This window comes from Cherax quadricarinatus, chromosome 92 (assembly GCF_038502225.1).
Source record: "Cherax quadricarinatus isolate ZL_2023a chromosome 92, ASM3850222v1, whole genome shotgun sequence".
Lineage (NCBI taxonomy): Eukaryota > Metazoa > Arthropoda > Malacostraca > Decapoda > Parastacidae > Cherax > Cherax quadricarinatus.
This window is the reverse complement of record NC_091383.1, coordinates 6758467-6785413: the sequence shown is the minus strand read 5'-3', so window position 1 is coordinate 6785413 and position 26947 is coordinate 6758467. Positions and strand designations below refer to the sequence as shown.

Below are 26947 nucleotides of genomic sequence, written 5' to 3'. Positions count from 1 at the left end.
CTTTGGAAGCAAAGAGGGGAATGTATGAGAGTATAGTGGTGTCAGAGCTCTTATATGGGTATGAAGCATCGGTGGTGAATGTTGCAACAAGGAGAAGACTGGAGGCAGTAGAGATGTGGTGTCTGTTGCAATGTCCAGTGTGAATATTATGCAGAGTATCCCTAGTTTGAAGATGAGCAGGAGGTGCGGGGTTGCTAAAAGTATTATCTAAAGTGCTGAAGAGGGGTTGTTGAGGTGGTTCTGACATTTAGAGAGGATGGAACAAAATGGTATGGCATGGAGGGTATATAAATCTGTAGTGGGAGGAAGGTGGGGTAAGGGGCCATCCTGGGAAAGATTGGATGAAGGGGGAAAAGAGGTTTTGTGTGTGAGGGGCTTAGATTTCCAGCAAGTGTGCATTAGCATGTTAGAGGTGAGTGGAGGCAAGTGGTTTTATGAGTAGACATGCTGTTGGAGTGTGAGCAAGGTAACATGCAAGGATTCAGGAAAACCGGTTAGCCAGACTTAGTACTTTTCAAGATTAATGGAATGGATCATATGGACTCCAGGCTGAGGGACTGAGTGCCTCAAATTCCTGATCTTCAACCATTCTTCTCTGTATTAGACTGAGGAAGCCACTGGTTGGTGAAACATTTCCACAATAAAGATAACCAAGTGTTGCACAAGTGCCTAACTAATGTACTGAATGTAACCTAATGGAAAAATTTTGTACCTGATAACATGTGTGTTTGAGTTTAACTCAATTTTTCTCATTGTCATGAACCATGATTAACTTTTGAGTGACTGTTTTGTATACTGTATATTTGTTATATTCATTAGAATTACTTTTATTCTATATAAATCCTTTAATTTTTTTAACATACCAGTCATCTGCCACCAAGGAGGGTGACCATAAAAAGAAGAAACATCTTCATAAAGTTTCTCTTTTTACATTTAGAAATTTAAATAGAAGGGACTTGAGTCCTGCAGGTGGGAAGTACAGTGCTGCACTCTGAAGGAAGGGTGGGGATATGTTGCAGTTTTTGAACTGTAGTATCAACATGCTTCTGGCAAGACAGTGATGGAGCGAGTGATAATGAAAGTGTTTCTTCTTTTTTTTTGGGTTGCCCTGCAATGCCTTGGTGCATTAAAAACAAAGAGAGGGGATTACTAGCATCTGGTTCCCAGCATTTAAGTCGCCTCTTATCATACGCATGACTTACAGATTAAGAATTATTCTCTGCTTCCCCATGGAGACATTCTTAATTTTTTTTTTTCAACAAGTCGGCAGTCTCCCACCAAGGCAGGGTGACCCACCGAGGCAGGGTGACCCACCGAGGCAGGGTGACCCATCGAGGCAGGGTGACCCATCGAGGCAGGGTGACCCACCGAGGCAGGGTGACCCACTGAGGCAGGGTGAGCCACCGAGGCAGGGTGACCCACCGAGGCAGGGTGACCCACTGAGGCAGGGTGAGCCACCGAGGCAGGGTGACCCAAAAAAGAAAGAAAATCCCCAAAAAGAAAATACTTTGATCATCATTCAACACTTTCACCACACTCACACATTATCACTGCTTTTGCAGAGGTGCTCAGAATACAACAGTTTAGAAGCATATACGTATAAAGATACACAACGTATCCCTCCAAACTGCCAATATCCCAAACTCCTCCTTTAAAGTGCAGGCATTGTACTTCCCATTTCCAGGACTCAAGTCCGGCTATATAAAAATAACCAGTTTCCCTGAATCTCTTCACTCAATATTACCCTGCTCACACTCCAACAGCAGATGGATTTATGAAGGATGAGGTTAATCATAGAATTGATGAAGGAAAGAAGGCGAGTGGTGCGTTGAGGTACATATGTGGAGACAAAAAATGCTATCTATGGAGGCAAAGAAGGTGAGGTTTGCATGCCACTTTGCACACATTTAGTAGGCAACTTGAAAGTATAGTAGTACATTTTTAGGAGGCAAAAACTTGATGTTAATGAATTTCATGTCCCCATAAAATAACACCAGGATCTTTGCACACACAAATTCTCCTTGAGGACATTCTTTTGCCTATAAGTAATGTATGTATGGCTTTCTCCTGCTAGCTGTTTTTCATTTATCCACACCAATAAGAGTCTCTCAACATCTTCCATCACTTGCGATCTTTGTTTCGAAAACACAGTTAAACCTTTGGCAAGAACAGCTTCCTTGATTGCCTTTCTGGTGCCCACAATAGTAGCGATGGTTGATTGGGGTTTCTTGTACAACCTGACCAGGTCGGCGATACGCACTCCACTTTCATACTTATCAATGATCTCTTTCTTCATCTCTATTGGAATTCTCACCCTTATTGCTGTAGGGTTGGTAAGGCTGGCTGGTAAACTATGCCACTGGCGGCACATGTGAGGCTGGCTGAGGGCCCACATTGGATGCGTCTCGGACGAAAATCGGTGAGCGGGTTTTTAAGCGGTATTTTTTTTTTTTGTTTTGTAATGTTGTACTAGCCTTAATCCTTTCAGGGTCGGTCCCGTTGTATCACAGCTTTGAAGTGAGTGGCGGCCCCGTAATACAACACCTTGAGCTCAATTCACTTAGATAAGCTGCGAGTGATAAATTTAGCCTAGATATGAGAGAACGGGTCTGTGCAGTAAGTGTGTACCATACAAAAAAATCCTGCAGCAAGCAGTGCATAATGAGGAAAAAAAACTGCGACCGTATTTTTGGTGCATAACAGTGACTTTGTGGTGTATTTTCATACATTTTTTATGGCTGCATTCTCGGTTTCTTGGTCTCATTTGATAGAATAGAAGATATAGAAATAGAGATGATTTTGATTTGTTTTAGAACTGTAAGGAGTTTAAAATTGAGCTCAAAGTAGCTGATATTCAGGAGTACACAAATGACATCACTCGTCCAGGACATGTCCAACTTGTTGGTCTAATATGCGTTCACAAATGTGTTGACATTATTTATACAATTATTACAATAATGCAGTAGTCTGCATAACAGTAAATCTTCTATTTTTTGTGTGAATAAAAATTCAAAATGAAAAGCAAGTGTAATCTAAGAGGCCTGGAGACTTGACTAATGAAAAGAGAAAATGTTATTTTAGTGCCAGGGATGTTTGCATTGTTTATTCTGGATCCTATTTTGAAATTGGCAATTCTTGAAATTTGTGTGAAATAGGGGAAATTAACCCTTAAACTGTCCAAACATACATCTAAGTTGACGTGCGTAGCGCTCCGACCTTGATTTTCTCCATTTGAAAGCTTGTAAAATCAGACGTAGATCTACGTTCAGAGCACTATGCACATCATCATAGATCTGCGTTTGGACAGTTTAAGGGTTAACAATTTCTGATCACTTTGGGTAGTTGAAATAGGTAAATGGGCAGTTTCTTGTACTCAGTAGAATAAAGGAATAATGGTTGACTGGAACAATGGAATTGGCCAAAAATAGGGTGCAAAGTGGGCGAAATTGCCAGTGCCTAAATATCACCGAGACCACTAAATTTGAGAAAGCATAATTTCGTAAGTTTTACATCAAATTTTGTACTTTTGGTTTCATTGCCTTCGGAAAAAGTTTTTTTTTTTTAATTCTTCAACTCTGAGAACAAATCTGATAGTAGGCGTCTCGACCCTGAAAGGGTTAGGATAGGGTTAAGCTTGCCTGGAATGTATGCAGAAACAGGGGCTCTCCATATGTAATACCAATTCTCATTAAATTTTATAAGTCTGTGTAACAAATGCCAATAAATTATTTATTTTTTTTTTATTATGTACACATTGGTCATCTCCCACAGAGGTATGGTGACCCAAAAAAGAATAAACACTTTCACTATCACTTACACTATCACCGCTTTGCCAGAGGTGTACTGATATCCCTCCAAATTGCACATATTGTCACCCATCCTTTATATTGCAGACACTGTACTTCCCACCACCAGGACTCGAGTGCAGCTAACTAATATCCCTGAATCCCTTCATAAATGTTATTATTATTATTATTATTATTATTATTATTATTATTATTATTATTATTATTACACTGGAACCCTGGTTTTCATCCTTAATCTGTTCCAGAAAGTCGGTCAAAATCCGAAATGGACAAAAACTGAAGTAATATTTCCCATAAGAAATAATGTTAAACCAATTAATCTGTTCCAGGCACCCAAAAATATTAACAAAAAATACATTTTATGGAGAATAATTATAGCATTACATACAGAAAACAATAAGAAATAAATATAAAGCACTAATTTTAATGGATAAACGAACATTTAAATCACTTTTACCTTTATTGAAGACTCTTGTTGGTGTATTCTTTACGAGATCTGCATGCAACTGCCTTGGCTTTTCGCAGATTATCTCCACAACACTCTCTCCCGCTAACTGTTTTTCGTTGCTCCACACCAACAACTTCTCAACATCTTCAGTTGTTTGCCATCACTATCACCCTCTACCACCATCACTAGCACCCTCTACCACCATCACTACTGCTCTCTACCACCATCACTACCACCCTCTACCACTAATGTTTTGGATCAACTCATGGAGTATTGCTCACTGGACAAGTGACAGAGGCAGACTGAGTCACATACGTGTGAGTGGCCGCGTCCCAGGCGAGTGGACACGTCTGATACAGTTGATTTCTGAGCAGAGGTACAAAACCCGGGGTAAAATTTCGCCCAAAAAAGTGGTCGAAATCCAAATTGTACGATATCCTCACTGGACGAAATCCAGGGTTCCACTGTAATAATAATTTCTGTGAAGATGAAAACACAGTGTTCATATAATTTTACATTACAGGTGAAGAGAAACAAGTAGAAAATCTTCAGTGTGGGTTGGAAATTTCAAAACCTGTTACAGTGAAAGTAAAAAAGACAACTGTGGATACTGCTACTACTGCCATCACTGTTTGGACTGGCTTACACCACAACAGTGCTAATATTAACAGTGACGGTGCTAATAACAGAGTGGAAGTCAAGGAGGAGAAAGATGATCATTATTCTTGAGTGTTTCAATATGGTGATGTTGCAAGTGAAAGTAGGTATAAGCTTCAGTAAGTTCAAACATTATTATGTTTTTCTTGACTTTCATAAAGATTTTGAGGAAAAATCATCAATAAAGATAAGAAATTAATCTAATTCTTGTGGTTATTTATCAGTGGAAAAGTTAAATTGTTTTCAGTTTTCATTAGTTTTTAATGGTTCTGACAGAATCTTTAATTTTATTTGATACTTATTGAAACTCAGTAGAAATGGTAGTAGCAATAATAGTTGTAATAATAGTGGTAGTAGTAGCAGTAGAAATAGTAGTAGTAATAATAGTTGCAATAATAGTGGTAGTAGTAGTAGCAGTAGAAATAATAGTAGTAATAATAGTTGCAATAAGTCTGTTGAGTGTACCTGGTAAAGTGTATGGTAGAGTTATAATTGAAAGAATTAAGAGTAAGACGGAGAATAGGATAGCAGATGAACAAGGAGGCTTTAGGAAAGGTAGGGGGTGTGTGGACCAGGTGTTTACAGTGAAACATATAAGTGAACAGTATTTAGATAAGGCTAAAGAGGTCTTTGTGGCATTTATGGATTTGGAAAAGGCGTATGACAGGGTGGATAGGGGGGCAATGTGGCAGATGTTGCAAGTGTATGGTGTAGGAGGTAGGTTACTGAAAGCAGTGAAGAGTTTTTACGAGGATAGTGAGGCTCAAGTTAGAGTATGTAGAAAAGAGGGAAATTTTTTCCCAGTAAAAGTAGGCCTTAGACAAGGATGTGTGATGTCACCGTGGTTGTTTAATATATTTATAGATGGGGTTGTAAGAGAAGTAAATGCGAGGGTCTTGGCAAGAGGCGTGGAGTTAAAAGATAAAGAATCACACACAGGGTGGGAGTTGTCACAGCTGCTCTTTGCTGATGACACTGTGCTCTTGGGAGATTCTGAAGAGAAGCTGCAGAGATTGGTGGATGAATTTGGTAGGGTGTGCAAAAGAAGAAAATTAAAGGTGAATACAGGAAAGAGTAAGGTTATGAGGATAACAAAAAGATTAGGTGATGAAAGATTGAATATCAGATTGGAGGGAGAGAGTATGGAGGAGGTGAACGTATTCAGATATTTGGGAGTGGACGTGTCAGCGGATGGGTCTATGAAAGATGAGGTGAATCATAGAATTGATGAGGGAAAAAGAGTGAGTGGTGCACTTAGGAGTCTGTGGAGACAGAGAACTTTGTCCTTGGAGGCAAAGAGGGGAATGTATGAGAGTATAGTTTTACCAACGCTCTTATATGGGTGTGAAGCATGGGTGATGAATGTTGCAGCGAGGAGAAGGCTGGAGGCAGTGGAGATGTCATGTCTGAGGGCAATGTGTGGTGTGAATATAATGCAGAGAATTCGTAGTTTGGAAGTTAGGAGGAGGTGCGGGATTACCAAAACTGTTGTCCAGAGGGCTGAGGAAGGGTTGTTGAGGTGGTTCGGACATGTAGAGAGAATGGAGCGAAACAGAATGACTTCAAGAGTGTATCAGTCTGTAGTGGAAGGAAGGCGGGGTAGGGGTCGGCCTAGGAAAGGTTGGAGAGAGGGGGTAAAGGAGGTTTTGTGTGCGAGGGGCTTGGACTTCCAGCAGGTATGCATGAGCGTGTTTGATAGGAGTGAATGGAGACAAATGGTTTTTAATACTTGACGTGCTGTTGGAGTGTGAGCAAAGTAACATTTATGAAGGGATTCAGGGAAACCGGCAGGCCGGACTTGAGTCCTGGAGATGGGAAGTACAGTGCCTGCACTCTGAAGGAGGGGTGTTAATGTTGCAGTTTAAAAACTGTAGTGTAAAGCACCCTTCTGGCAAGACAGTGATGGAGTGAATGATGGTGAAAGTTTTTCTTTTTCGGGCCACCCTGCCTTGGTGGGAATCGGCCAGTGTGATAATAATAAAAAAAAAAAAAAAAAAAAAAAAAATAGTTGCAATAATAGTGGTGGTAGTAGCAGCAGTGAAATAGTAGTAGTAATAATAGTTGTAATAATAGTGGTAGTTATAGGTAGTAGGTTGGTAGACAACAACCACCCAGGGAGGTACTATCGTCCTGTGGTAGTAGGTTGGTAGACAGCAACCACCCAGGGAGGTACTACTGTCCTGTGGTAGTAGGTTGGTAGACAGCAACCACCCAGGGAGGTACTACCATCCTGTGGTAGTAGGTTGGTAGACAGCAACCACCCAGGGAGGTACTACCGTCCTGTGGTAGTAGGTTGGTAGACAGCAACCACCCAGGGAGGTACTACCGTCCTGTGGTAGTAGGTTGGTAGACAACAACCACCCAGGGAGGTACTACCGTCCTGTGGTAGTAGGTTGGTAGACAACAACCACCCAGGGAGGTACTACCATCCTGTGGTAGTAGGTTGGTAGACAGCAACCACCCAGGGAGGTACTACCATCCTGCCAAGTGACTGTAAAATGAAAGCCTGTAATTACTTTACATGATGGTAGGATTGCTGGTGTCTTTTTTCTGTCTCATAAACATGCAAGATTTCAGGTACATCTTGCTACTTCTACTTACACTTAGGTCACACTACACATACATGTACAAGCATATATATACACACCCTTCTGGGTTTTCTTCTATTTTCTTTCTAGTTCTTGTTCTTGTTTAAATCCTCTTTATCTCCATGGGGAAGTGGAACAGAATTCTTCCTCTGTAAGCCATGCATGTTGTAAGAGGCGACTAAAATGCCAGGAGCAAGGGGCTAGTAACCCCTTCTCCTGTATGCATTACTAAATTTAAAAAGAAAGCTTTCATTTTTCTTTTTGGGCCACCCTGCCTTGGTGGCCACCCTGCCTTGGTTGGATACAGCTGGTTTGTTGATAGTAGTAGTAGTAGTAGCAGCAGCAGTAGTAATAATAGTAGTAATAATTGTAGTAATGGTAGTAGTAATAGTAGTAATAGCAACATAACTGAGAGATTGACCCAAGACTTGTATGGTAAGTTACGAACACAGTCACCTGTTATTCCTAAAGAAGGTACATAAAAATTTTTCTCGCTCAGCATCAAGTATAGAGTTCACACAGTTTAATGTATATTCTTTTTAAGGTTGTGATAAAAACATTCTTAAAAATAACAATCTTTATTAAATATTCTTAGTCATAAGTATCATATATTGGTATTTATTGGTACTGTTTGTAAATGGCTCATATTATACCTAACCCTTTGACTGTTTCTCACATATATACAGTGGACCCCCGGTTAACGATATTTTTTCACTCCAGAAGTATGTTCAGGTGCCAGTACTGACCGAATTTATTCCCATAAGGAATATTGTGAAGTAGATTAGTCTATTTCAGACCCCGAAACATACACGTACAAATGCACTTACATAAATACACTTACATAATTGGTCACATTTGGAGGTAATCGTTATGCGGGGGTCCACTGTATATATGTCTTACGAGCCAGTGTTTTTGGCGTATTTATACTCCAAAATTCTAGCAGCTTCAAATCAAGTGGGGGGAAAGCTGGTAGGCCCACATATTAAAGAATGGGTCTGTGTAGTCAGTGTGCTTAGTATATAAAAAAAATCCTGTAGCATGCAGTGCATAATGAGAAAAAACTCCGACCGTGTTTTTGTATTAAAACGCCAACTTTGAGGTGTATTTTCATAAAGTATTTATGGTTGTATTCTCATTTTCTTGTTCTCATTTGATAGAATGGAAGACATGTTACAGAAATAGAGATGATTTTCATTGGTTTCACAATGAAAAGGACCTTGAAATTGAGTTCAAAGTAGCAGAAATGTTCAATTTTTGCCAATGTTAAGGAGTAAATAAATGACGTCTTTGTCCAATAAGTGTCCAACTAGCCATTCTAATACGCAGTCATGAATGGGTTGACATTAGTTATACAATTATTACAATAATGCAGTAGTTTGCATAACAGTAAATCTTCTATTTTTTGTGGGAATAAAAATTCAAAATAGAAAGCAAGAGTAATATAAGAGGGACCTGGAGATGTGACTAATGAACAGAGAAAATGTCATTTTAGTACCAGGAATGTCTGCATTGTTCATTTCATTCTGGACCCTATTTTGAAATTGACATCTTTTTTAATTTGCATGAAATTGGCCAATTTGCCAATGACCACTTTATTGGATAGTTGAAATCGGTAAATGGGCAGTTTCTTGTACTCAGTGGATAGAACAAATGGAGTTCTAAAGAAATAGCTATGAGTTTGGTCGACTGGAACAACGAAAGTGGCAGAAAATAGGGCTCAAAGTGGGCAAAATCGCTGATGAGTAAATGTCGCCGAGATCGCTAACTTCACAAGAGCATAATTCCATAAGTTTTCAATCAAATTGGAGCAAACAAACTCAGCAGTAGACTATAATGTATATCTTGCCTTCACCCACCGTATACAGATATGTACACTATGTACAGATAGAATAATAGTAAGTGTACATCACGGTGACAGATGGCAAAGCAGAAGCCAGAGGCACCGTACTCAGCCTGCAGGTAGGCAAGTCTGCCAGTGCTTCCCACAAGTGAACCACATTGCCTCAGCTTTGACGGGCTTACCTGTGATTGGTTAATGAACCAAGGTACCGATTTAACGACAGGTACCCTATCAAACGTTAAACCCTTAGCACCCAGTTCGCTGGTTGGGTGGCGGCCTATATAGTAGTGTGACATACGCCGAATAAATTGTAACATATTCTTTGCATGCCACAATTGGCAACATTTCTACAAATGGCAGGATGCCATGTTGCCATCAGGTGAGCATCCAGTGCCAACTTCACCTTATATCTAAATAAGTACTGGTGCTAATTTTTTTTGTCTTATTACACATAGAAAATTGCCTAGAAAATTGCCTTTTTTTTTATTTTACTCTTGCTTTCTATTTTGAATTTTTATTCACTCAAAAAATAGAAGATTTACTATTATGCAGACTGTGCATTACTGTAATAATTGTATAACTAATGTCAACCCATTCGTGACTGCGTATTAGAATGGCTAGTTGGACATTTATTGGACAATGATGTCATTTGTTTACTCTTGAACATTGGCAAAAATTGAATAGTTCTGCTACTTCGAGTAGCATTTCAAGGTCCTTTTCATAATGAAATCAATCAAAATCATCTCTATTTCTATAAATTTCTTCAATTCCATCAAAAGAGAACAAGAAAATGAGAATATAACTATAAATATTATACAAAAATACACCTCAAAGTTGGCGTTTTAATCCAAAAACATGGTCCGAGTTTTTTTCTCATTTTGTACTGTATGCAGGATTTTTTTTTTATACTGCACACAATGACCACACAGACCCATTCTCTCACATGTGGGCCTACCAGCTTTCTCCCGCTTGATCTGAAGCCTCTAGAATTTTTGAGTATACGTACGTCAAACACATTGGCTCATAAGACGTATATGTACGACCGAAACAGTCAAAGGGTTAAAGGGTTAAAAAGAAAACTGAAAGTTTTTCTTTCTAAATTTACCAGTATATACAGCCCATTGCTCCCAGCATTTTAGTCGCCTCTTACGGCACGCATGACCTACTGAGGAAGAACTTTTTCCACTTCCTTGTGGAGAACAGTATTACATGTTCATTTTATTGTGACTTTGTGTATAATTTTAAAACACAGTCAGCTTCTACCTTCACATACCAGTGTACCATATAAACTTAAATACATTATATTAGTACAGGTTGACCATCACTAATCCGGCAATCAGTTATCCAGTTCCATCAGTAATCCAGCACTAATTTTGGCTAGCATAATTTCAAATTTCATCATTGTACTGCCTCAAATCATTATACTGACTCCAATTCCATCATTATACTGACTCAGAAATTGTGCAGATGGTTGTAAATCCACAGCAGCAAGCCAGTGGAGGAGAAAGCAGTGATGAAAATGAAGATGTAGCAGAAAGTGTCTCTATTGATAGGTTAATTAAGTGTATTCTAACCTAACCACTCTGTAATCCGGCAAACTCACTAATCCGGCACATTACATGTCCCAGTGATGCCGGATTAGTGATGGCCAACCTGTATTGTAAATGTTTCATTTTTTTTTTTTTTTTCAACAAGTCGGTCGTCTCCCACCGAGGCAGGGTGACCCAAAAAAGAAAGAAAATCCCCAAAAAGAAAATACTTTCATCATCATTCAACACTTTCACCACACTCACACATTATCACTGTTTTTGCAGAGGTGCTCAGAATACAACAGTCTAGAAGCATATACGTATAAAGATACATAACATATCCCTCCAAACTGCCAATATCCCAAACCCCTCCTTTAAAGTGCAGGCATTGTACTTCCCATTTCCAGGACTTAAGTCCGACTATAAGAAAATGTTTCATTTTTACTTTATTTTTTAATCTAATGATTATAGAAAAAAATTGTGGATAATGGATTTTCCCCATCTTTGCATATTTCAGGCACCTGTCAAAGTCTCCAAGATATGAAAATCACCTGCTGAATGTACCTTAATGCATCACGACACACATTCTAGTCTTGACAGTCTGCAAGTGAGTCAGAGATGTTGTCACTGTGCAGTCAGATGTATGGGCTTGTGTTAGCTTGGTGAGTCAGTGTCACCATCTTCCACATCTGACATCCCTATCTCCACATGTCTCTTACAGTCCCCATCATAGGAGTACTAGCATCTACAGTAGCCATCATGGGGATACTAGTATCTACAGTACCCATCATGAGGGTACTAGTATCTACAGTACCCATCATGTGGGTACTAGCATCTACAGTAGCCATCATGGTGGTACTAGCATCTACAGTACCCATCATGTGGGTACCAGCATCTACAGTACCCATCATGGTGGTACTAGCATCTACAGTAGCCATCATGGTGGTACTAGCATCTACAGTACCCATCATGTGGGTACCAGCATCTACAGTAGCCATCATGGTACTAGCATCTACAGTAGCCATCATGGTGGTACTAGCATCTACAGTAGCCATCATGGTGGTACTAGCATCTACAGTAGCCATCATGGTGGTACTAGCATCTACAGTAGCCATCATGTTGGTACTAGCATCTACAGTAGCCATCATGGTGGTACTAGCATCTACAGTAGCCATCATGGTGGTACTAGCATCTACAGTAGCCATCATGGGGGTACTAGCATCTACAGTAGCCATCATGGTGGTACTAGCATCTACAGTAGCCATCATGGGGGTACTAGCATCTACAGTAGCCATCATGGGGGTACTAGCATCTACAGTAGCCATCATGGTGGTACTAGCATCTACAGTAGCCATCATGGTGGTACTAGCATCTACAGTAGCCATCATGGGGGTAGTGGCATCTACAGTAGCCATCATGTGGGTACCAGCATCTACAGTAGCCATCATGTGGGTACCAGCATCTACAGTAGCCATCATGGTACTAGCATCTACAGTAGCCATCATGGTGGTACTAGCATCTACAGTAGCCATCATGGGGGTACTAGCATCTACAGTACCCATCATGTGGGTACCAGCATCTACAGTAGCCATCATGGTGGTACTAGCATCTACAGTAGCCATCATGGGGGTACTAGCATCTACAGCACCCATCATGGTGGTACTAGCATCTACAGTAGCCATCATGGTGGTACTAGCATCTACAGTAGCCATCATGGGGGTACTAGCATCTACAGTAGCCATCATGGGGGTACTAGCATCTACAGTAGCCATCATGGTGGTACTAGCATCTACAGTAGCCATCATGGTGGTACTAGCATCTACAGTAGCCATCATGGTGGTACTAGCATCTACAGTAGCCATCATGGTGGTACTAGCATCTACAGTAGCCATCATGGGGGTACTAGCATCTACAGTAGCCATCATGGGGGTACTAGCATCTACAGTAGCCATCATGGTGGTACTAGCATCTACAGTAGCCATCATGGTGGTACTAGCATCTACAGTAGCCATCATGGGGGTACTAGCATCTACAGTAGCCATCATGGTGGTACTAGCATCTACAGTAGTCATCATGGTGGTACTAGCATCTACAGTAGCCATCATGGTGGTACTAGCATCTACAGTAGCCATCATGGTGGTACTAGCATCTACAGTAGCCATCATGGTGGTACTAGCATCTACAGTAGCCATCATGGTGGTACTAGCATCTACAGTAGCCATCATGGTGGTACTAGCATCTACAGTAGCCATCATGGTGGTACTAGCATCTACAGTAGCCATCATGGTGGTACTAGCATCTACAGTAGCCATCATGGTGGTACTAGCATCTACAATAAACAACAAGCACCTCTCAATCATGCAAAAAGTCCTTGGAATAATAACATTATCAAAAGTAAAAATAGATACTGACTGGAAAAATTCATGATTTACTTTTTAATTATTGTTTTTGATTATAACATTTTACAGGTCATTTTACCAATAACTTCACTTTTTAACAAGTTATTTTTGCATTGCTCATTGACTTGTGTGTATGTGTTTGTATGTATGTGTGTACATGAACACATGCGTGTTTTTGTGTGCCTGCACATTCATAATGTATGAATGTGCAGGCACTCGCTTAATTGTGGTTGAGTTTCAGCTGTAGGCCCTGCCCTTCTGCTGGCTGCCACTGAGTTCACTCTTGGCTGTTCGAGTCCTATCATACCTGTTCTTAAAACTGTATGTGGATCCCACCTCTACCACTTTGCTGTCTAGGTCATTCTACTTCTTGGCTACTCAAAGGCTAAAGTAGTATTTCCTAACATCCCTGTGACTCATTTGTGTCTTTACTTCCAGCTGTGACCTCATGTACCTGAGACCTGCCTCGCAGACTGTCTACCCTGTCAATTCCTCTTAGTATTTTGTACTCCATAATTGTCATGTCTGGCCTTTCTGTCCTCTAGTGTAATTAGTTTAGCTCCTCTGGCCTCTTGTCATAGCTCATACACCTCAGCTCTGGGACTAGTTTGATTGCAGATCTTTGCACTTTTTCCTGCTACTTTACAAGCTTTGTCAGATGTGGGTTCCATATTGGTATTTCATACTCTTTAGATGGGCCTGACATGTCATGTATAGGGTCATGAATGCCTTGTTGAGGTTCCTGAAAACTATCATTAAATTTGCCAACCATGAGTTTATTTCAGCAGTTATTTGATTGATGTGTACCTTAGGGACTATGCTTATCCTGAGTTCCTTCTCTTCCAGGAAGGTTTGCAGTCATTGTCCACTGATAATGTATTCTGCTTCTGGTTATTTTTGCTCTTCCCTGAATTTCCTAACTTTGCATTTGTATGGGTTAAAATCTAATAGCCACTTGCCAGACCAATTCTACAGCTTGACCAGATCCATTTGCTGTCTTTGCTGTTCTGCTTCTGTTTGTATTCTCATTAGTTTCACATCTACAAACAGGAACATCTCTGACTCGGTTTCCTTTTAGTCATTTTTTGAACTGTAGTATCAGCACACTTCTGGCAAGACAGTGATGGAGTGAGTGATAGTGAAAGTGTTTCTTTTTTTCAGGTCATCCTTCCTTGGTGGAAAATGGCCAGTGTGTTAAAAAAAATAAACAGTACAGTGGACCCCCGCATAACGATCACCTCCGAATGCGACCAATTATGTAAGTGTATTTATGTAAGTGCGTTTGTACGTGTATGTTTGGGGGTCTGAAATGGACTAATCTACTTCACAATATTTCTTATGGGAACAAATTCGGTCAGTACTGGCACCTGAACATACTTCTGGAGTGAAAAAATATCGTTAACCGGGGGTCCACTGTAATTGTTTAAGTACTACTATTTACATTCATTCATATTTGTTATCCCATCTGCATTAGTATACTACAATGTTTTTGTTTTTGTGTTTGGATTTTCAAGATCATCTTCCCCCAGTTCTTTCCAATGTGTCAGGGGAGGAGTGGGTACTGGAAAAGGGTGCAACCATAAGTGTGGGTGATGGAGGATAGGGAGGGTGGGGAACAAGGAGATGGCAGTGGTTGTGAGGTGGAGGAGGATAGGGAGGGTGGGAAACAAGGAGCTGGCAGTGTTTGTGAGGTGGAGGAGGAGAGGGAGGGTGGGGAACAAGGAGATGGCAGTGGTTGTGAGGTGGAGGAGGATAGGGAGGGTGGGGAACAAGGAGATGGCAGTGGTTGTGAGGTGGAGGAGGATAGGGAGGGTGGGGAACAAGGAGATGGCAGTGGTTGTGAGGTGGAGGAGGATAGGGAGGGTGGGGAACAAGGAGATGGCAGTGTTTGTGAGGTGGGGGAGGATAGGGAGGGTGGGGAACAAGGAGATGGCAGTGTTTGTGAGGTGGAGGAGGATAGGGAGGGTGGGGAACAAGGAGATGGCAGTGGTTGTGAGGTGGAGGAGGATAGGGAGGGTGGGGAACAAGGAGATGGCAGTGGTTGTGAGGTGGAGGAGGATAGGGAGGGTGGGAAACAAGGAGATGGCAGTGGTTGTGAGGTGGAGGAGGATAGGGAGGGTGGGGAACAAGGAGCTGGCAGTGGTTGTGAGGTGGAGGAGGATAGGGAGGGTGGGAAACAAGGAGCTGGCAGTGGTTGTGAGGTGGGGGAGGAGGGGTAGGGTATGGTTTGTTATTGTTATTTTGAATGGGAAGAGAGGTTGGGGGATAGATGCGTTATTTGTGGCTGAGCATGATGTGCGTCTGGATGTGAGGCTTCTGCACCTATCATTGTTTTCACTGCACCAATAACGCACACATGGGAGAACGAAACTTATGACAACATTTTGATTCAACTCGGATCATTAACCCTTAAACTGTCCAAACGTAGAATTCGTTTGTACCACTAACGCTCCAAACGTAGAGCTACATTTTATTTTCCCTGCCTCCAAATTTGGCATGATTGGCCTGAGATATCTGGTCAGTATAGAATGGGTCTTAACACTCAGTGTGTGCAGTATTAAAAAATCTGGGACCACTTAGTACCTTGTGGGAGCACCAGCTAGAGCAAATAGCATGGCAAACACCAGGGATTCACTGATGTCATGTCATACTAACACTCCACTTTTAAGAGGAAAATGATGGATGTGGCCACAAATGGTCGAGGAAATATCAAAAACCTCGATAACCCACGTGTAACATTTGTGCAACATCCTTTCATTTTTGATACCACTGGTAGTGTCATCCTGCCAGAATGCCCTATAACCTATGCCATAAGTAAAGAGAAACAATTCTGGAACATGTGTAATATGTATTCGGCTGGCTGGCTGGTTTTGGCTGGCTTTGGCTGGCTGGCTGGTTTTGGCTGGCTTTGGCTGGCTGGCTAGCTTTGGCTGGCTGACTGGCTATGTCTGTATCTGTCTCTATATCTCTGTCTGTCTCTCTCTCACATGTACACGTAAGTACAGTTATTATACATAGTGTAAATTACCTAAGATAACCCAAAAAATTCCAGGCAAAGTGCTATACAATGCTTGTAGATATAAAACATAATAAGCATGATTGGCAACTCAGTGGCAAGTAATGAGCATTTTCACTTCATCAGGAATCAGATGTGACTACTGCATCGTGTGTAATTCCTGTTGGTTTATGAGCCGCTGTCCAAGACTGAGAGACAAGCAGACTGAAAGACAGACAGACACACAAGCAAACAGAAAGACAGACAGACAGACAGACAGACAGACAGACAGACAGACAGACAGACAGACAGACAGACAGACAGACAGACAGACAGACAGACAGACAGACAGACAGACACACACACACACACACACACACACACACACACACACACACACACACACACACACACACACACACACACACACACACACACACACACACACACACACACACACACACACACACACACACACACACACACACACACACACACACACACACACACACACACACACACACACACACACACACACACACACACACACACACACACACACACACACACACACACACACACACACACACACACACACACACACACACACACACACACACACACACACACACACACACACACACACACACACACACACACACACACACACACACAGGCAGGCAGGCAGGCAGACAGAAAGACCCACTGTATAAGCAGGTTCCCTGCAGCAATGCATTATCATGGTATCACTCCACTCTTACCCTGTTAGCAGTTTAGTGACACTTGTCATAAACACCATGCTTCAAGAAGTTTCATATATACTCCAGCATATCTACAACATTGCTGAGACCTATAAATACTTTGTATATATTTCTAGAAAACAGTAAATGACCAAGGTAGGTGAAAATGTTCACCTGTCGGTGTGATTGTGACTATTTGAGTACTATTTCAGTACCTAATATTAGTGTCAGAACAAACATTGGCTATGAAATCACAAGAACTATTATAAATTGTAATTGTCAGAACCTAAAAATTATATAAATTAAAATAAAAACAAAGAAAGGTATGTTGGCAACACTTCTGCAAGCGGCAGGACTCGTTGTTGCCGTCAGGTGAGCATCCAGGGCCAACTTTGCAGTCTTATATCTCATTAAGTACTGGTCCTAAAAAATTTTTCGGTTTTGGTCTTACAACTTGCAGAAAATAATTGCCCTCTTTAATTTAATTTTTTTTTTTTTTTTTTTTTCAAAATATTTGGAGCGCTGGGCAAGTGAACGTAGATCTACGTTTGGACAGTTGAAGGGTTAATTAGTGTGACTAGTGTATTGTTCCAGTCATGGTATTGTGACTTTTTATTCTTCATTGCTTTTACTGGTTCTACTCACTGTCTTTGTTTATTCTCTCCCTTAGCTGTACCTTCTCTTTTAGTGTTGTGTCCTGGTTGAGATGCTCATGACACCTCTTCCACCTCAAGACCCCATCTTATGCCATTTCTATTGCAAGGGTCAGTTTCTGCATATTTCCCAGTTCTCTGAAAATTTGCCACCTCACATACCTCAGCCTCACCACCTGTCTGTTCAGTGATATGTATCTACCAGTCATCCACTGCCAATATGGTATCAGGTGTCATCCCTTGTCTCCTGAAGGCCATGGATAATCAGTGACCTCTCATTTCCTCTTCCTCCTATATTCATTGTCTTTATCATTTCTGCTGCTGCTTCCTGAATCATTCCTTCACCTTCTGGTTTCATGAAATAGTAATGACATGATTGCAAACAAACCATACCACGGGCGGGATTGAACCCACGGTCAGAGAGTCTCAAAACTCCAGACCGTCGTGTTAGCTAGAGTTCGTCACGGCCACGCTAGCTGGAGATTCGTCTGTAAAAACTTGCATTTGTGGTCACAGTGGTGCCTATGCTAACTTTCCTATGGTGTAGAAATATACCTAGTTGGACGAATCTTATTGTGGCTAGCTGGCCCAGTGGCTAACGCGACGGTCTGGAGTTTTGAGACTCTCTGACCGCGGGTTCAATCCCGCCCGTGGTATGGTTTCTCCTGGTTTCCTGAGAGCATTTCTGTTTAGGTCTTCCTTACCCTCTCTGCCTTGCATTCTGACTCTCTATCTGTTGTATTTGGTACTAGTATCTCACTTGCCTTTCCTTCTTCATCTCTAGTTTTGTCTTTATCTTTTGAGGTCTTCTTACAGGTTATGTCCCATCTCTTCAATGACAGTAGTCATTTTCTTTTGTGCTTTTCCTGTCTGCAATATTTCCTTCATCTTCTCCTCTACTCCTGTGCAAAGATTGAAGATCTTCTTTACTCCCACACTTAATCCATCATGTTTGAATTAATCCAATGACACCAACATTTTTTAATGCTCTGACCGTCTCCCACCGAGGCAGGGTGACCCAAAAAAGAAACACTTTCACCATCATTCACATTATCACTGTTTTGCCAGAGGCGCACAGATTCAACAGTTTAGATGTCACTCAAAACAGCAAATATTCCAAACTCCTCTTCTAGAATACAGGCACTGTACTTCCCATTTCAGGGACTCAAGTCTGGCTAACTGGTTTTTCTGAATCCCTTCACAAGATACAGCAACATCATCATTATCGTCATTCAACAAACCGGCTATATCTCACTGAGACAGGGTGGCCCTAAAGAAAAAATGCAAGTTTCTCCTTTTAAATTTAGTAATATATACAGGAAAAGGGGTTACTAGCCCCTTGCTCCTGGCATTTTAGTCGCCTCTTACGACTCTTATGAATGCAAGATATATTTTACTATTGTTATTATGGAATATGTTAAGAATTAAGTTATAGAATATTCTTAGTCACCACTTGTACAATTTCCGTTCTGGTTCAATAAAAGAAAATAAAGCGGTTCACCTATGGCAACTCAGATAAATGATTCATTGATTTTTGTAACTAGACAATGTGGAAGTCATTGAGGTAATTAAGTATCATAGCTGTTTCCACACTAGTGGATGGATGTCTGAGCGTCCACCACTTTCACACTATTTTAACACTTCACATGAAAGGTACACCTGCTGTGTAGCTTTGTTACTCTGTAGACATGCAAGATACACCTACTATGTAGCTTTGTTACTCTGTACACCTGCAAGTTACACCTGCTGTGCAGCTTTGTTACTCTGTACACCTGCAAGATACACCTGCTGTGTAGCTTTGTTACTGTGTGACCACAAAGTGAATATAGTACTGTACACCCATGATCTTGCCTTATCATAGTCATTTGCTTCCTTTTATCATTTTTATTGTGGGTTTTGGTGGGCTGAGGGAATTTTGAGGGGCATCAATCCCCAAGGTGCCACCACTTCTAAAGTTTATAATAGTGTGGAAGTTAAATACCTTTTTGCAAAGGATCACTTGCCTCTTGATAATTAATATTTACAGACTTTGCATATTGTTGAAACCATGTACAAAAATAATTTGTAAATAATGTATAGCTGAGATATTCCTATGTAAAGTAAATACTATGTATATTTTTTTTTTTTTTTTTTTTTTTTTTTTAACAAGTCGGCCGTCTCCCACCGAGGCAGGGTGACCCAAAAAAGAAAGAAAATCCCCAAAAAGAAAATACTTTCATCATCATTCAACACTTTCACCACACTCACACATTATCACTGTTTTTGCAGAGGTGCTCAGAATACAACAGTCTAGAAGCATACACATATAAAGATACACAACATATCCCTCCAAATTAGTGAAGTTTAGTGGGGAAATCCACACATACATATTGCTGATAAAAAAAGTTTATTTAACAAGTGTACACAAGACTATTGTAAAAAAATATCAGTCTTAGAATAAGTTTTGTTGATCAATTATTGTATATTGAATTTCATATACTATATTGGAGGTGATTTTTTCATGAATTTTTGTTAAACTTTTTCATTAATCTGTGATGTTTTCTAAGATAAACCAGCAAGTTGCTCATCGTCCACTAAAATTATATATAGATTTCTGAAAAAAATTTCCCAGTATCATAAAATATATAACAACACTGTACTGCTAAATGAACCCTGGGAATATTTAAATCTGAGACAGGCAGTAAACTGAGTATAAATGTCATTGATCTTAAACCTAAGACTTTTTCTATATTTAAAACTAAGCAGCAGACTTGCTACAATAAAGGCATTATGTAGCAAGTTAGTTATTTATTAACTTGAAAAAATGTAATTTTACCTTATTTGAGCAGACTGTCTCTGATACATATGATTGTAGATTTATTCATGATTTATTTTTTAACATGTCTGCTCTCTCTCAGATTACTGTATTATTATTATAATCAAGGGGGAAGCGCAAGACCCGGAGGATTATACAGCACCTGGGGGGGGGGGATGTGGAAGGCATTCAGGCTTAATTCGGGGAACTGGAGCACAGATCCAATTCCCTAAATCAAGAGCCCCTCACCAACATCAAGGAACCTTCCTTGAGGGGCTCTCTCAGAGGCAGTCAACACTTTTATCATTCATACATAATCACTGACTTTGCATAATATAATGTTGGTGAGGGGCTCTTGATTTAGGAAATTGGATCTGTGCTCCAGTTCCCCAAATTAAGCCTGAATGCCTTCCACATCCCCCCTCCCAGGCGCTGTATAATCCTCCAGGTTTAGTGCTTCCCCCTTGATTATAATAATAATAATAATAATTTGCATAATATAGTCGGTCAAACATTAACAAGTGGACTCTTATATAATGTGACCTTGTGAAGTATGATTTTGTTCAACTCAAAAATTAAATATCTCAAAAACTTGGTATTTCAAGCAATGAATTTAATAAAAATTTAAGGAATCAAAAATTTGGGAATGATGAACCTCATTGTCTGCTATGTAGATATTTTATATATATATATATATATTTTTTTTTTTTTTCAACAAGTTGGTCGTCTCCCACTGAGGCAGGGTGACCCAAAAAAGAAAGAAAATCCCCAAAAAGAAAATACTTTCATCATCATTCAACACTTTCACCACACTCACACATTATCACTGCTTTTGCAGAGGTGCTCAGAATACAACAGTTTAGAAGCATATACGTATAAAGATACACAACATATCCCCCCAAACTGCCAATATCCCAAACCCCTCCTTTAAAGTGCAGGCATTGTACTTCCCATTTCCAGGACTCAAGTCCGACTATAAGAAAATAACCGGTTTCCCTGAATCCCTTCACTAAATATTACCCTGCTCACACTCCAACAGATCGTCAGGTCCCAAGTATCATTCATCTCCATTCACTCCTATCTAACACGCTCATGCACGCTTGCTGGAAGTCCAAGCCCCTCGCCCACAAAACCTCCTTTACCCCCTCTTTCCAACCCTTTCGAGGACGACCCCTACCCCTCTTTCCTTCCCCTATAGATTTATATGCTTTCCATGTCATTCTACTTTGATCCATTCTCTCTAAATGACCAAACCACCTCAACAACCCCTCTTCTGCCCTCTGACTAATGCTTTTATTAACTCCACACCTTCTCCTAATTTCCACACTCCGAATTTTCTGCATAATATTTACACCACACATTGCCCTTAGACAGGACATCTCCACTGCCTCCAACCGTCTCCTCGCTGCTGCATTTACCACCCAAGCTTCACATCCATATAAGAGTGTTGGTACTACTATACTTTCATACATTCCCTTCTTTGCCTCCATAGATAACGTTTTTTGACTCCACATATACCTCAACGCACCACTCACCTTTTTTCCCTCATCAATTCTATGATTAATCTCATCCTTCATAAATCCATCCACCGACACGTCAACTCCCAAGTATCTGAAAACATTCACTTCTTCCATACTCCTCCTCCCCAATTTGATATCCAATTTTTCTTTATCTAAATCATTTGATACCCTCATCACCTTACTCTTTTCTATGTTCACTTTCAACTTTCTACCTTTACACACATTCTCAAACTCATCCACTAACCTTTGCAATTTTTCTTTAGAATCTCCCATAAGCACAGTATCATCAGCAAAAAGTAACTGTGTCAATTCCCATTTTGAATTTGATTCCCCATAATTTAATCCCACCCCTCCCGAACACCCTAGCATTTACTTCTTTTACAACCCCATCTATAAATATATTAATAAGTATTAATAAGTATTTCCTGTGATATAGGTATTAAGTATTTTCCATGATGTAAGGGAAACCGACATTTTATAAGCATTAATTTCCTTGTTCAGTCCTCTCCACCCAGCTGTCCCTCAGTCAGCTGGTGAGAGAAGAACAGTGGAAGCTGGTATATATATCCTGAGAGTTACTAACACTCATTACTTTAGTGGCTTCAAATTTTTGTATAGTAATAGCATTGGAAGTGTTACACTTTATAATGTTTAACTAGAGTATCAGTGTATTTTTGAATATACTTTAATAAAAATAAATACAATTTATACATATTGCAGTTATTATCCTATAATATAAATAGTATTCCCAGTTTTTCTTATGACTCACCAGAATATAACAGTTTAAAAGATATCTGTACTCTGTGATATCACTGCGGGTTATTTGTGATATCACTGCGGGTTATTTGTGATATCACTGCAGGTTGTGATATTACTGTGGGTTATTTGTGATATCACTGCAGGTTATTTGTGATATCACTGCGGGTTGTGATATTACTGTGGGTTATTTGTGATATCACTGCAGGTTATTTGTGATATCACTGCGGGTTATTTGTGATATCACTGCGGGTTATTTGTGATATCACTGCAGGTTATTTGTGATATCACTGCGGGTTATTTGTGATATCACTGCGGGTTATTTGTGATATCACTGCGGGTTATTTGTGATATCACTGCGGGTTGTTTGTGATATCACTACAGGTTATCTGTTTTAATCTTGACTCTCTCATTGACTTCTTGACAACTGATTTACTCCACAAACTCTGATGATGATACCTTTTGCACTCCCCTCCGCCCCTTCTATCTCAATCTCTTGCTATCCTCTACCCCTGCACTATCCACTGCCCCGTTGTTCTCCATAACCTACTAATCCCTCTCCCTTTTGCCACCTGATACCCTCGCTTCCTTCCTGCCCTGCAGCGCTGTATAGCCCTTAAGGTTTAGTGCTTCTTTTTGATTATAATAGCAAAACAGGTTATCTGTGATATCACTGAAGATTGTAAGCTACAACAGTAAGCTGACACATAGAGCATGTCTTTCCTTGGACACAACCTCAGTGCCACCCATTTCCCCAGGTACTGTATGATCCTTACAAGTTTAGTGCATCACCCATAAATTTAATTATAAATGATGCTTTGCTCAGCAACAGCATTATCAAGTAACATTAAGCAGTGAATATTTATATTAAAGGCTTTGCTCTGTCTGTCTGCCATTCCATGTAAAGACATTTAAGTCTGAAAATGTTTTCCTAGTTGGGCTGATCTCTGATAAGTGTCTTAATGTGAACACTTTACTGGGTTTTTGTACTGCTTAACAAGTAGCTCTGAGCACACCAAGGAGGGATTATATAGGGAAGCAGCATGGCAAATGTTGAAAGTGTTTGGAATAGGTGGTAAGTTATGAAATGCTGTTAAGGGTTTTTATGAGAGAGTGATGCTCAGGTTATGGTGTGTAGGAGAGAGGGAGATTATTTTCCAGTAAAAGTAGGTCTTAGACAGGGATGTGTGATGTCACCATGGTTGTGTAACTTATTTATAGGTGGGGTTGAGATTAAAATATGTGGAATTGAACACAAAATGGGAGTGGGCACAGTTACTTTTTGCTGATAATACTGTGCTTTCGGGAGATTCTGAAGAGTAGTTGCAACAGTTATTACACAAGTTTGGGAGGGAATGTCAAGGAAGTTGAAAGTGAACATAAGTAAGAGTAAAGTGATGAGGGTATCAAACGAGTTAGGTAACGAAGAATTTGATGTCAGATTAAAGGGAGGAAGTGAATGTGTTCAGATATTTGTCAGATGGGTTTATAAAAGCTGAAGTAAACTACAGAACTGATGAAGGAAAAAAAAAAGGTGGGTGGTGCACTGAGGAGTCTGTAGACAAAGAACATTATGCATGAAAGCAAAGAAGGGAATGTATAAGAGTATAATGGTGCCAACACTCTTATATGGGTGTGAAGCTTGGGTGGTGAATATTACAGTGAGGAGGTTGGAGGCAGTGTATATGTTGGTGTCGGTTAAAGAGAAGACTTAGATCATTAATGTTTATGTTGGAATTTGGTGGTGCATAGGTAGTGTAAATAATAATACTCATGAAGGGTGAAAAGTTTTATAGCCATGATATAAGGATTGAAGGGAATGGTTAGAAATTCATGCCGAAGAGTGCTATTCACCATAATGGCAGTGCGTAAAAGGGTTCAGCAGTAGACTGGAAAGTAGTGTATCCCTAGTGTCTGATTCTTTGAGTGCCTTGCACACACATGCTGTTTAATGCCAGCACGTCTGGGCATTCAGCCTCAAATTCATTGTAACGTTGATGAGAAAAAGATATTAATTCCCAACCAGGAATGGAAAATATGGAAAGACTTTTAACCCCTTCAGGGTCCAAGGCCCAAATCTGAAGTGGTGCCCCAGTGTCCAAGAATTTTCAAAAAAAAAATTTGTTATTTTTTCTTATGAAATGGTAGAGAATCTTTTTGTGAAGGTAATAAAACAAAAAGTACGAAATTTGATTGAAAATTGATGAAATTATGCTCTCGCGAATTTTGATGTGTAAGCGATATTTACGAATCGGCGATTTTGCCGACTTATATCTAGATAGAGGACATGCATTGGCATAACTCTCAATGTTCGCTTACTTATCAACTGCAACTTTAAGTGAAATGGCATATAATGAAACCAATTTTACTATATGCTAATTGATATAAACAAAAGTTTAGTTGCCACGGTAAGGGAGGGCAGTAGTGCTGTAGACACCATAACTAGGGAGTATGTCACTCTGGGGGACTATCAAGTCTTACATTTATTTACTCCATTTTGACATTTTTATTATTTTAGTTATCACATATTTTTCAGAATTATATAATAAACATGCTACATATCATAAACTAAATACAAACAACCATAAGGGAGGAAACAGACATACCTTTAACCCTTGAAATTCATCATGGTGTGGGTGGTAGTCACACCATACCCATCCTGTGGGTGGTAGTTACCTTATACTGAGGGACTGACCACCTCAAAACTATGTCTTCAAGGGTGATGGACTGATGACATTGTCTTTACATCTCTACTGCTTCTGCTCACTCTTCTGTACTCGACTGAAGAAGCCTACTGTGCAGATGAAACGTTTCAAAATAAAGATAACTGTTGCACTTGCGTTTTACTCAAACTTCAGGTAATACCCATAGTGTGGGTGGTTCTATTGGTAATCCCCCTTATGTATGCTGGGAGACAGTTGAATAATCTTTGGCCCCTGACACACATACTTTTTATTGGGGAATGTTGAACTGCCTGGTGTGGGTGGTAGCCAAAAGATTACAGAGGTACATAATGGGTCCAGGAACTGGACTACAAAGTTCTCATAACTAAACAAGTTACAGTGGTAATGAACTATTTACATAAGAATGGAGGAACACTGCAGCAGGCCTACTGGCCCATACAAGGCAAGTCCTTATTAAAACCACCCATGTATTTGTCCAGCCTTACCCCAAAGCTATGCAAGAATTTGCTTCAGTACCTCGGGTACTAATAAAAGCCAGCCCCTTTCACTCTCGTGTTTATATCTGGTTACAACTGTAATGAGTTACTTATGCAGACATAAATTAAGTCACAGGTAGAGTGAAAAAGACACAGGTGCAACACCTGGGTATATTTATTAGTTTAAACCACTGAAGACATTATCAGCTTAATACAGACATCTCACAAATGATAATACTCGCATATTTCAAGGGCTTATATACAATGAAAAACACCTCTTAGTGTATATATTCCTTGTTTTCATTCTGTAATGTCTTATTTTTATTAGATTCGGGAATGATAAATAATTAAATAAATAAAAAGATCTTTATTTCTACAAGTACAAGGTATATAGGCCTATCTGACATCAATGACATACTTCTACATAGAAAGCAGCTTGTTATGCAAAGCATATCAGGTAAATTTGGTTAATTTTGTCCCAGGATGTAACCCACACCAGTAGATTAACACTCGGGTACCCATTTTACTGATGGGTGAATATGGACAGCAAGTGTCTTGAGATAACATGTCCTAATGTTTCCTGCTGTACCGGGGAATTGAACCCCAGACCTCAGTGTGAGCTGAATTGCTAGCAATTGAGCTACATGACACTTAATATATATCAAGTTCATTTTGTATACAACCAGTGTCCACAACATCTTAGGATTTTTTGTCAAAGTTTGGTACCAAAACTATTACAGTACTGGGGGGGATTGGAATGAGCATAGTCTTGTAGTGCCTATAGTAAATGGCCTAATCTCAAACACATTCTAGTACTCAGCAAGAAAGAATTGGAATAGATTATGGTTATGAGTCTTGTGGCTTGATTGGCAACGCACTCGCCTCGTGTACCGAGTGTCCGTGTTTCAATCCTCAGTACTGGTGGAAACATTGAGCATGTTTCCTTACACCTGCTGTCCCTGTTCACCTAGTAATAAGTAGGTACCTGGGAGTTAGTCACCTTACACCTGCTGCTTCTGTTCACCTAGAAGCAAGTAGGTACAGTACATACTTGGGTGTTAG

General features: G+C 40.1%; 1 protein-coding gene across 8 annotated transcripts in view; it reads left to right on the top strand.

The window, feature by feature from the left end:
• LOC128698358 (tigger transposable element-derived protein 1) overlaps positions 1-22677 on the top strand; it is a 76561-nt gene extending 53884 nt beyond the window's left edge. For 2 of the 8 annotated variants that reach the window (XM_053790569.2, XM_070104496.1), the window contains exons 4-5: positions 4778-5014; positions 11386-11855. In XM_053790569.2, the coding sequence (XP_053646544.2) occupies positions 4778-4983 (206 nt within the window). In that variant the 3' untranslated portion in view covers positions 4984-5014; positions 11386-11855. Of the gene's footprint in view, positions 1-4777; positions 5031-11385; positions 11856-14428; positions 14867-18816 lie in introns of those variants that run through there. The other 6 variants (XR_011394615.1, XR_011394616.1, XM_053790565.2 and 3 more) reach the window with 6 other exon arrangements.
• The last annotated feature ends 4270 nt before the right edge of the window (positions 22678-26947 follow it).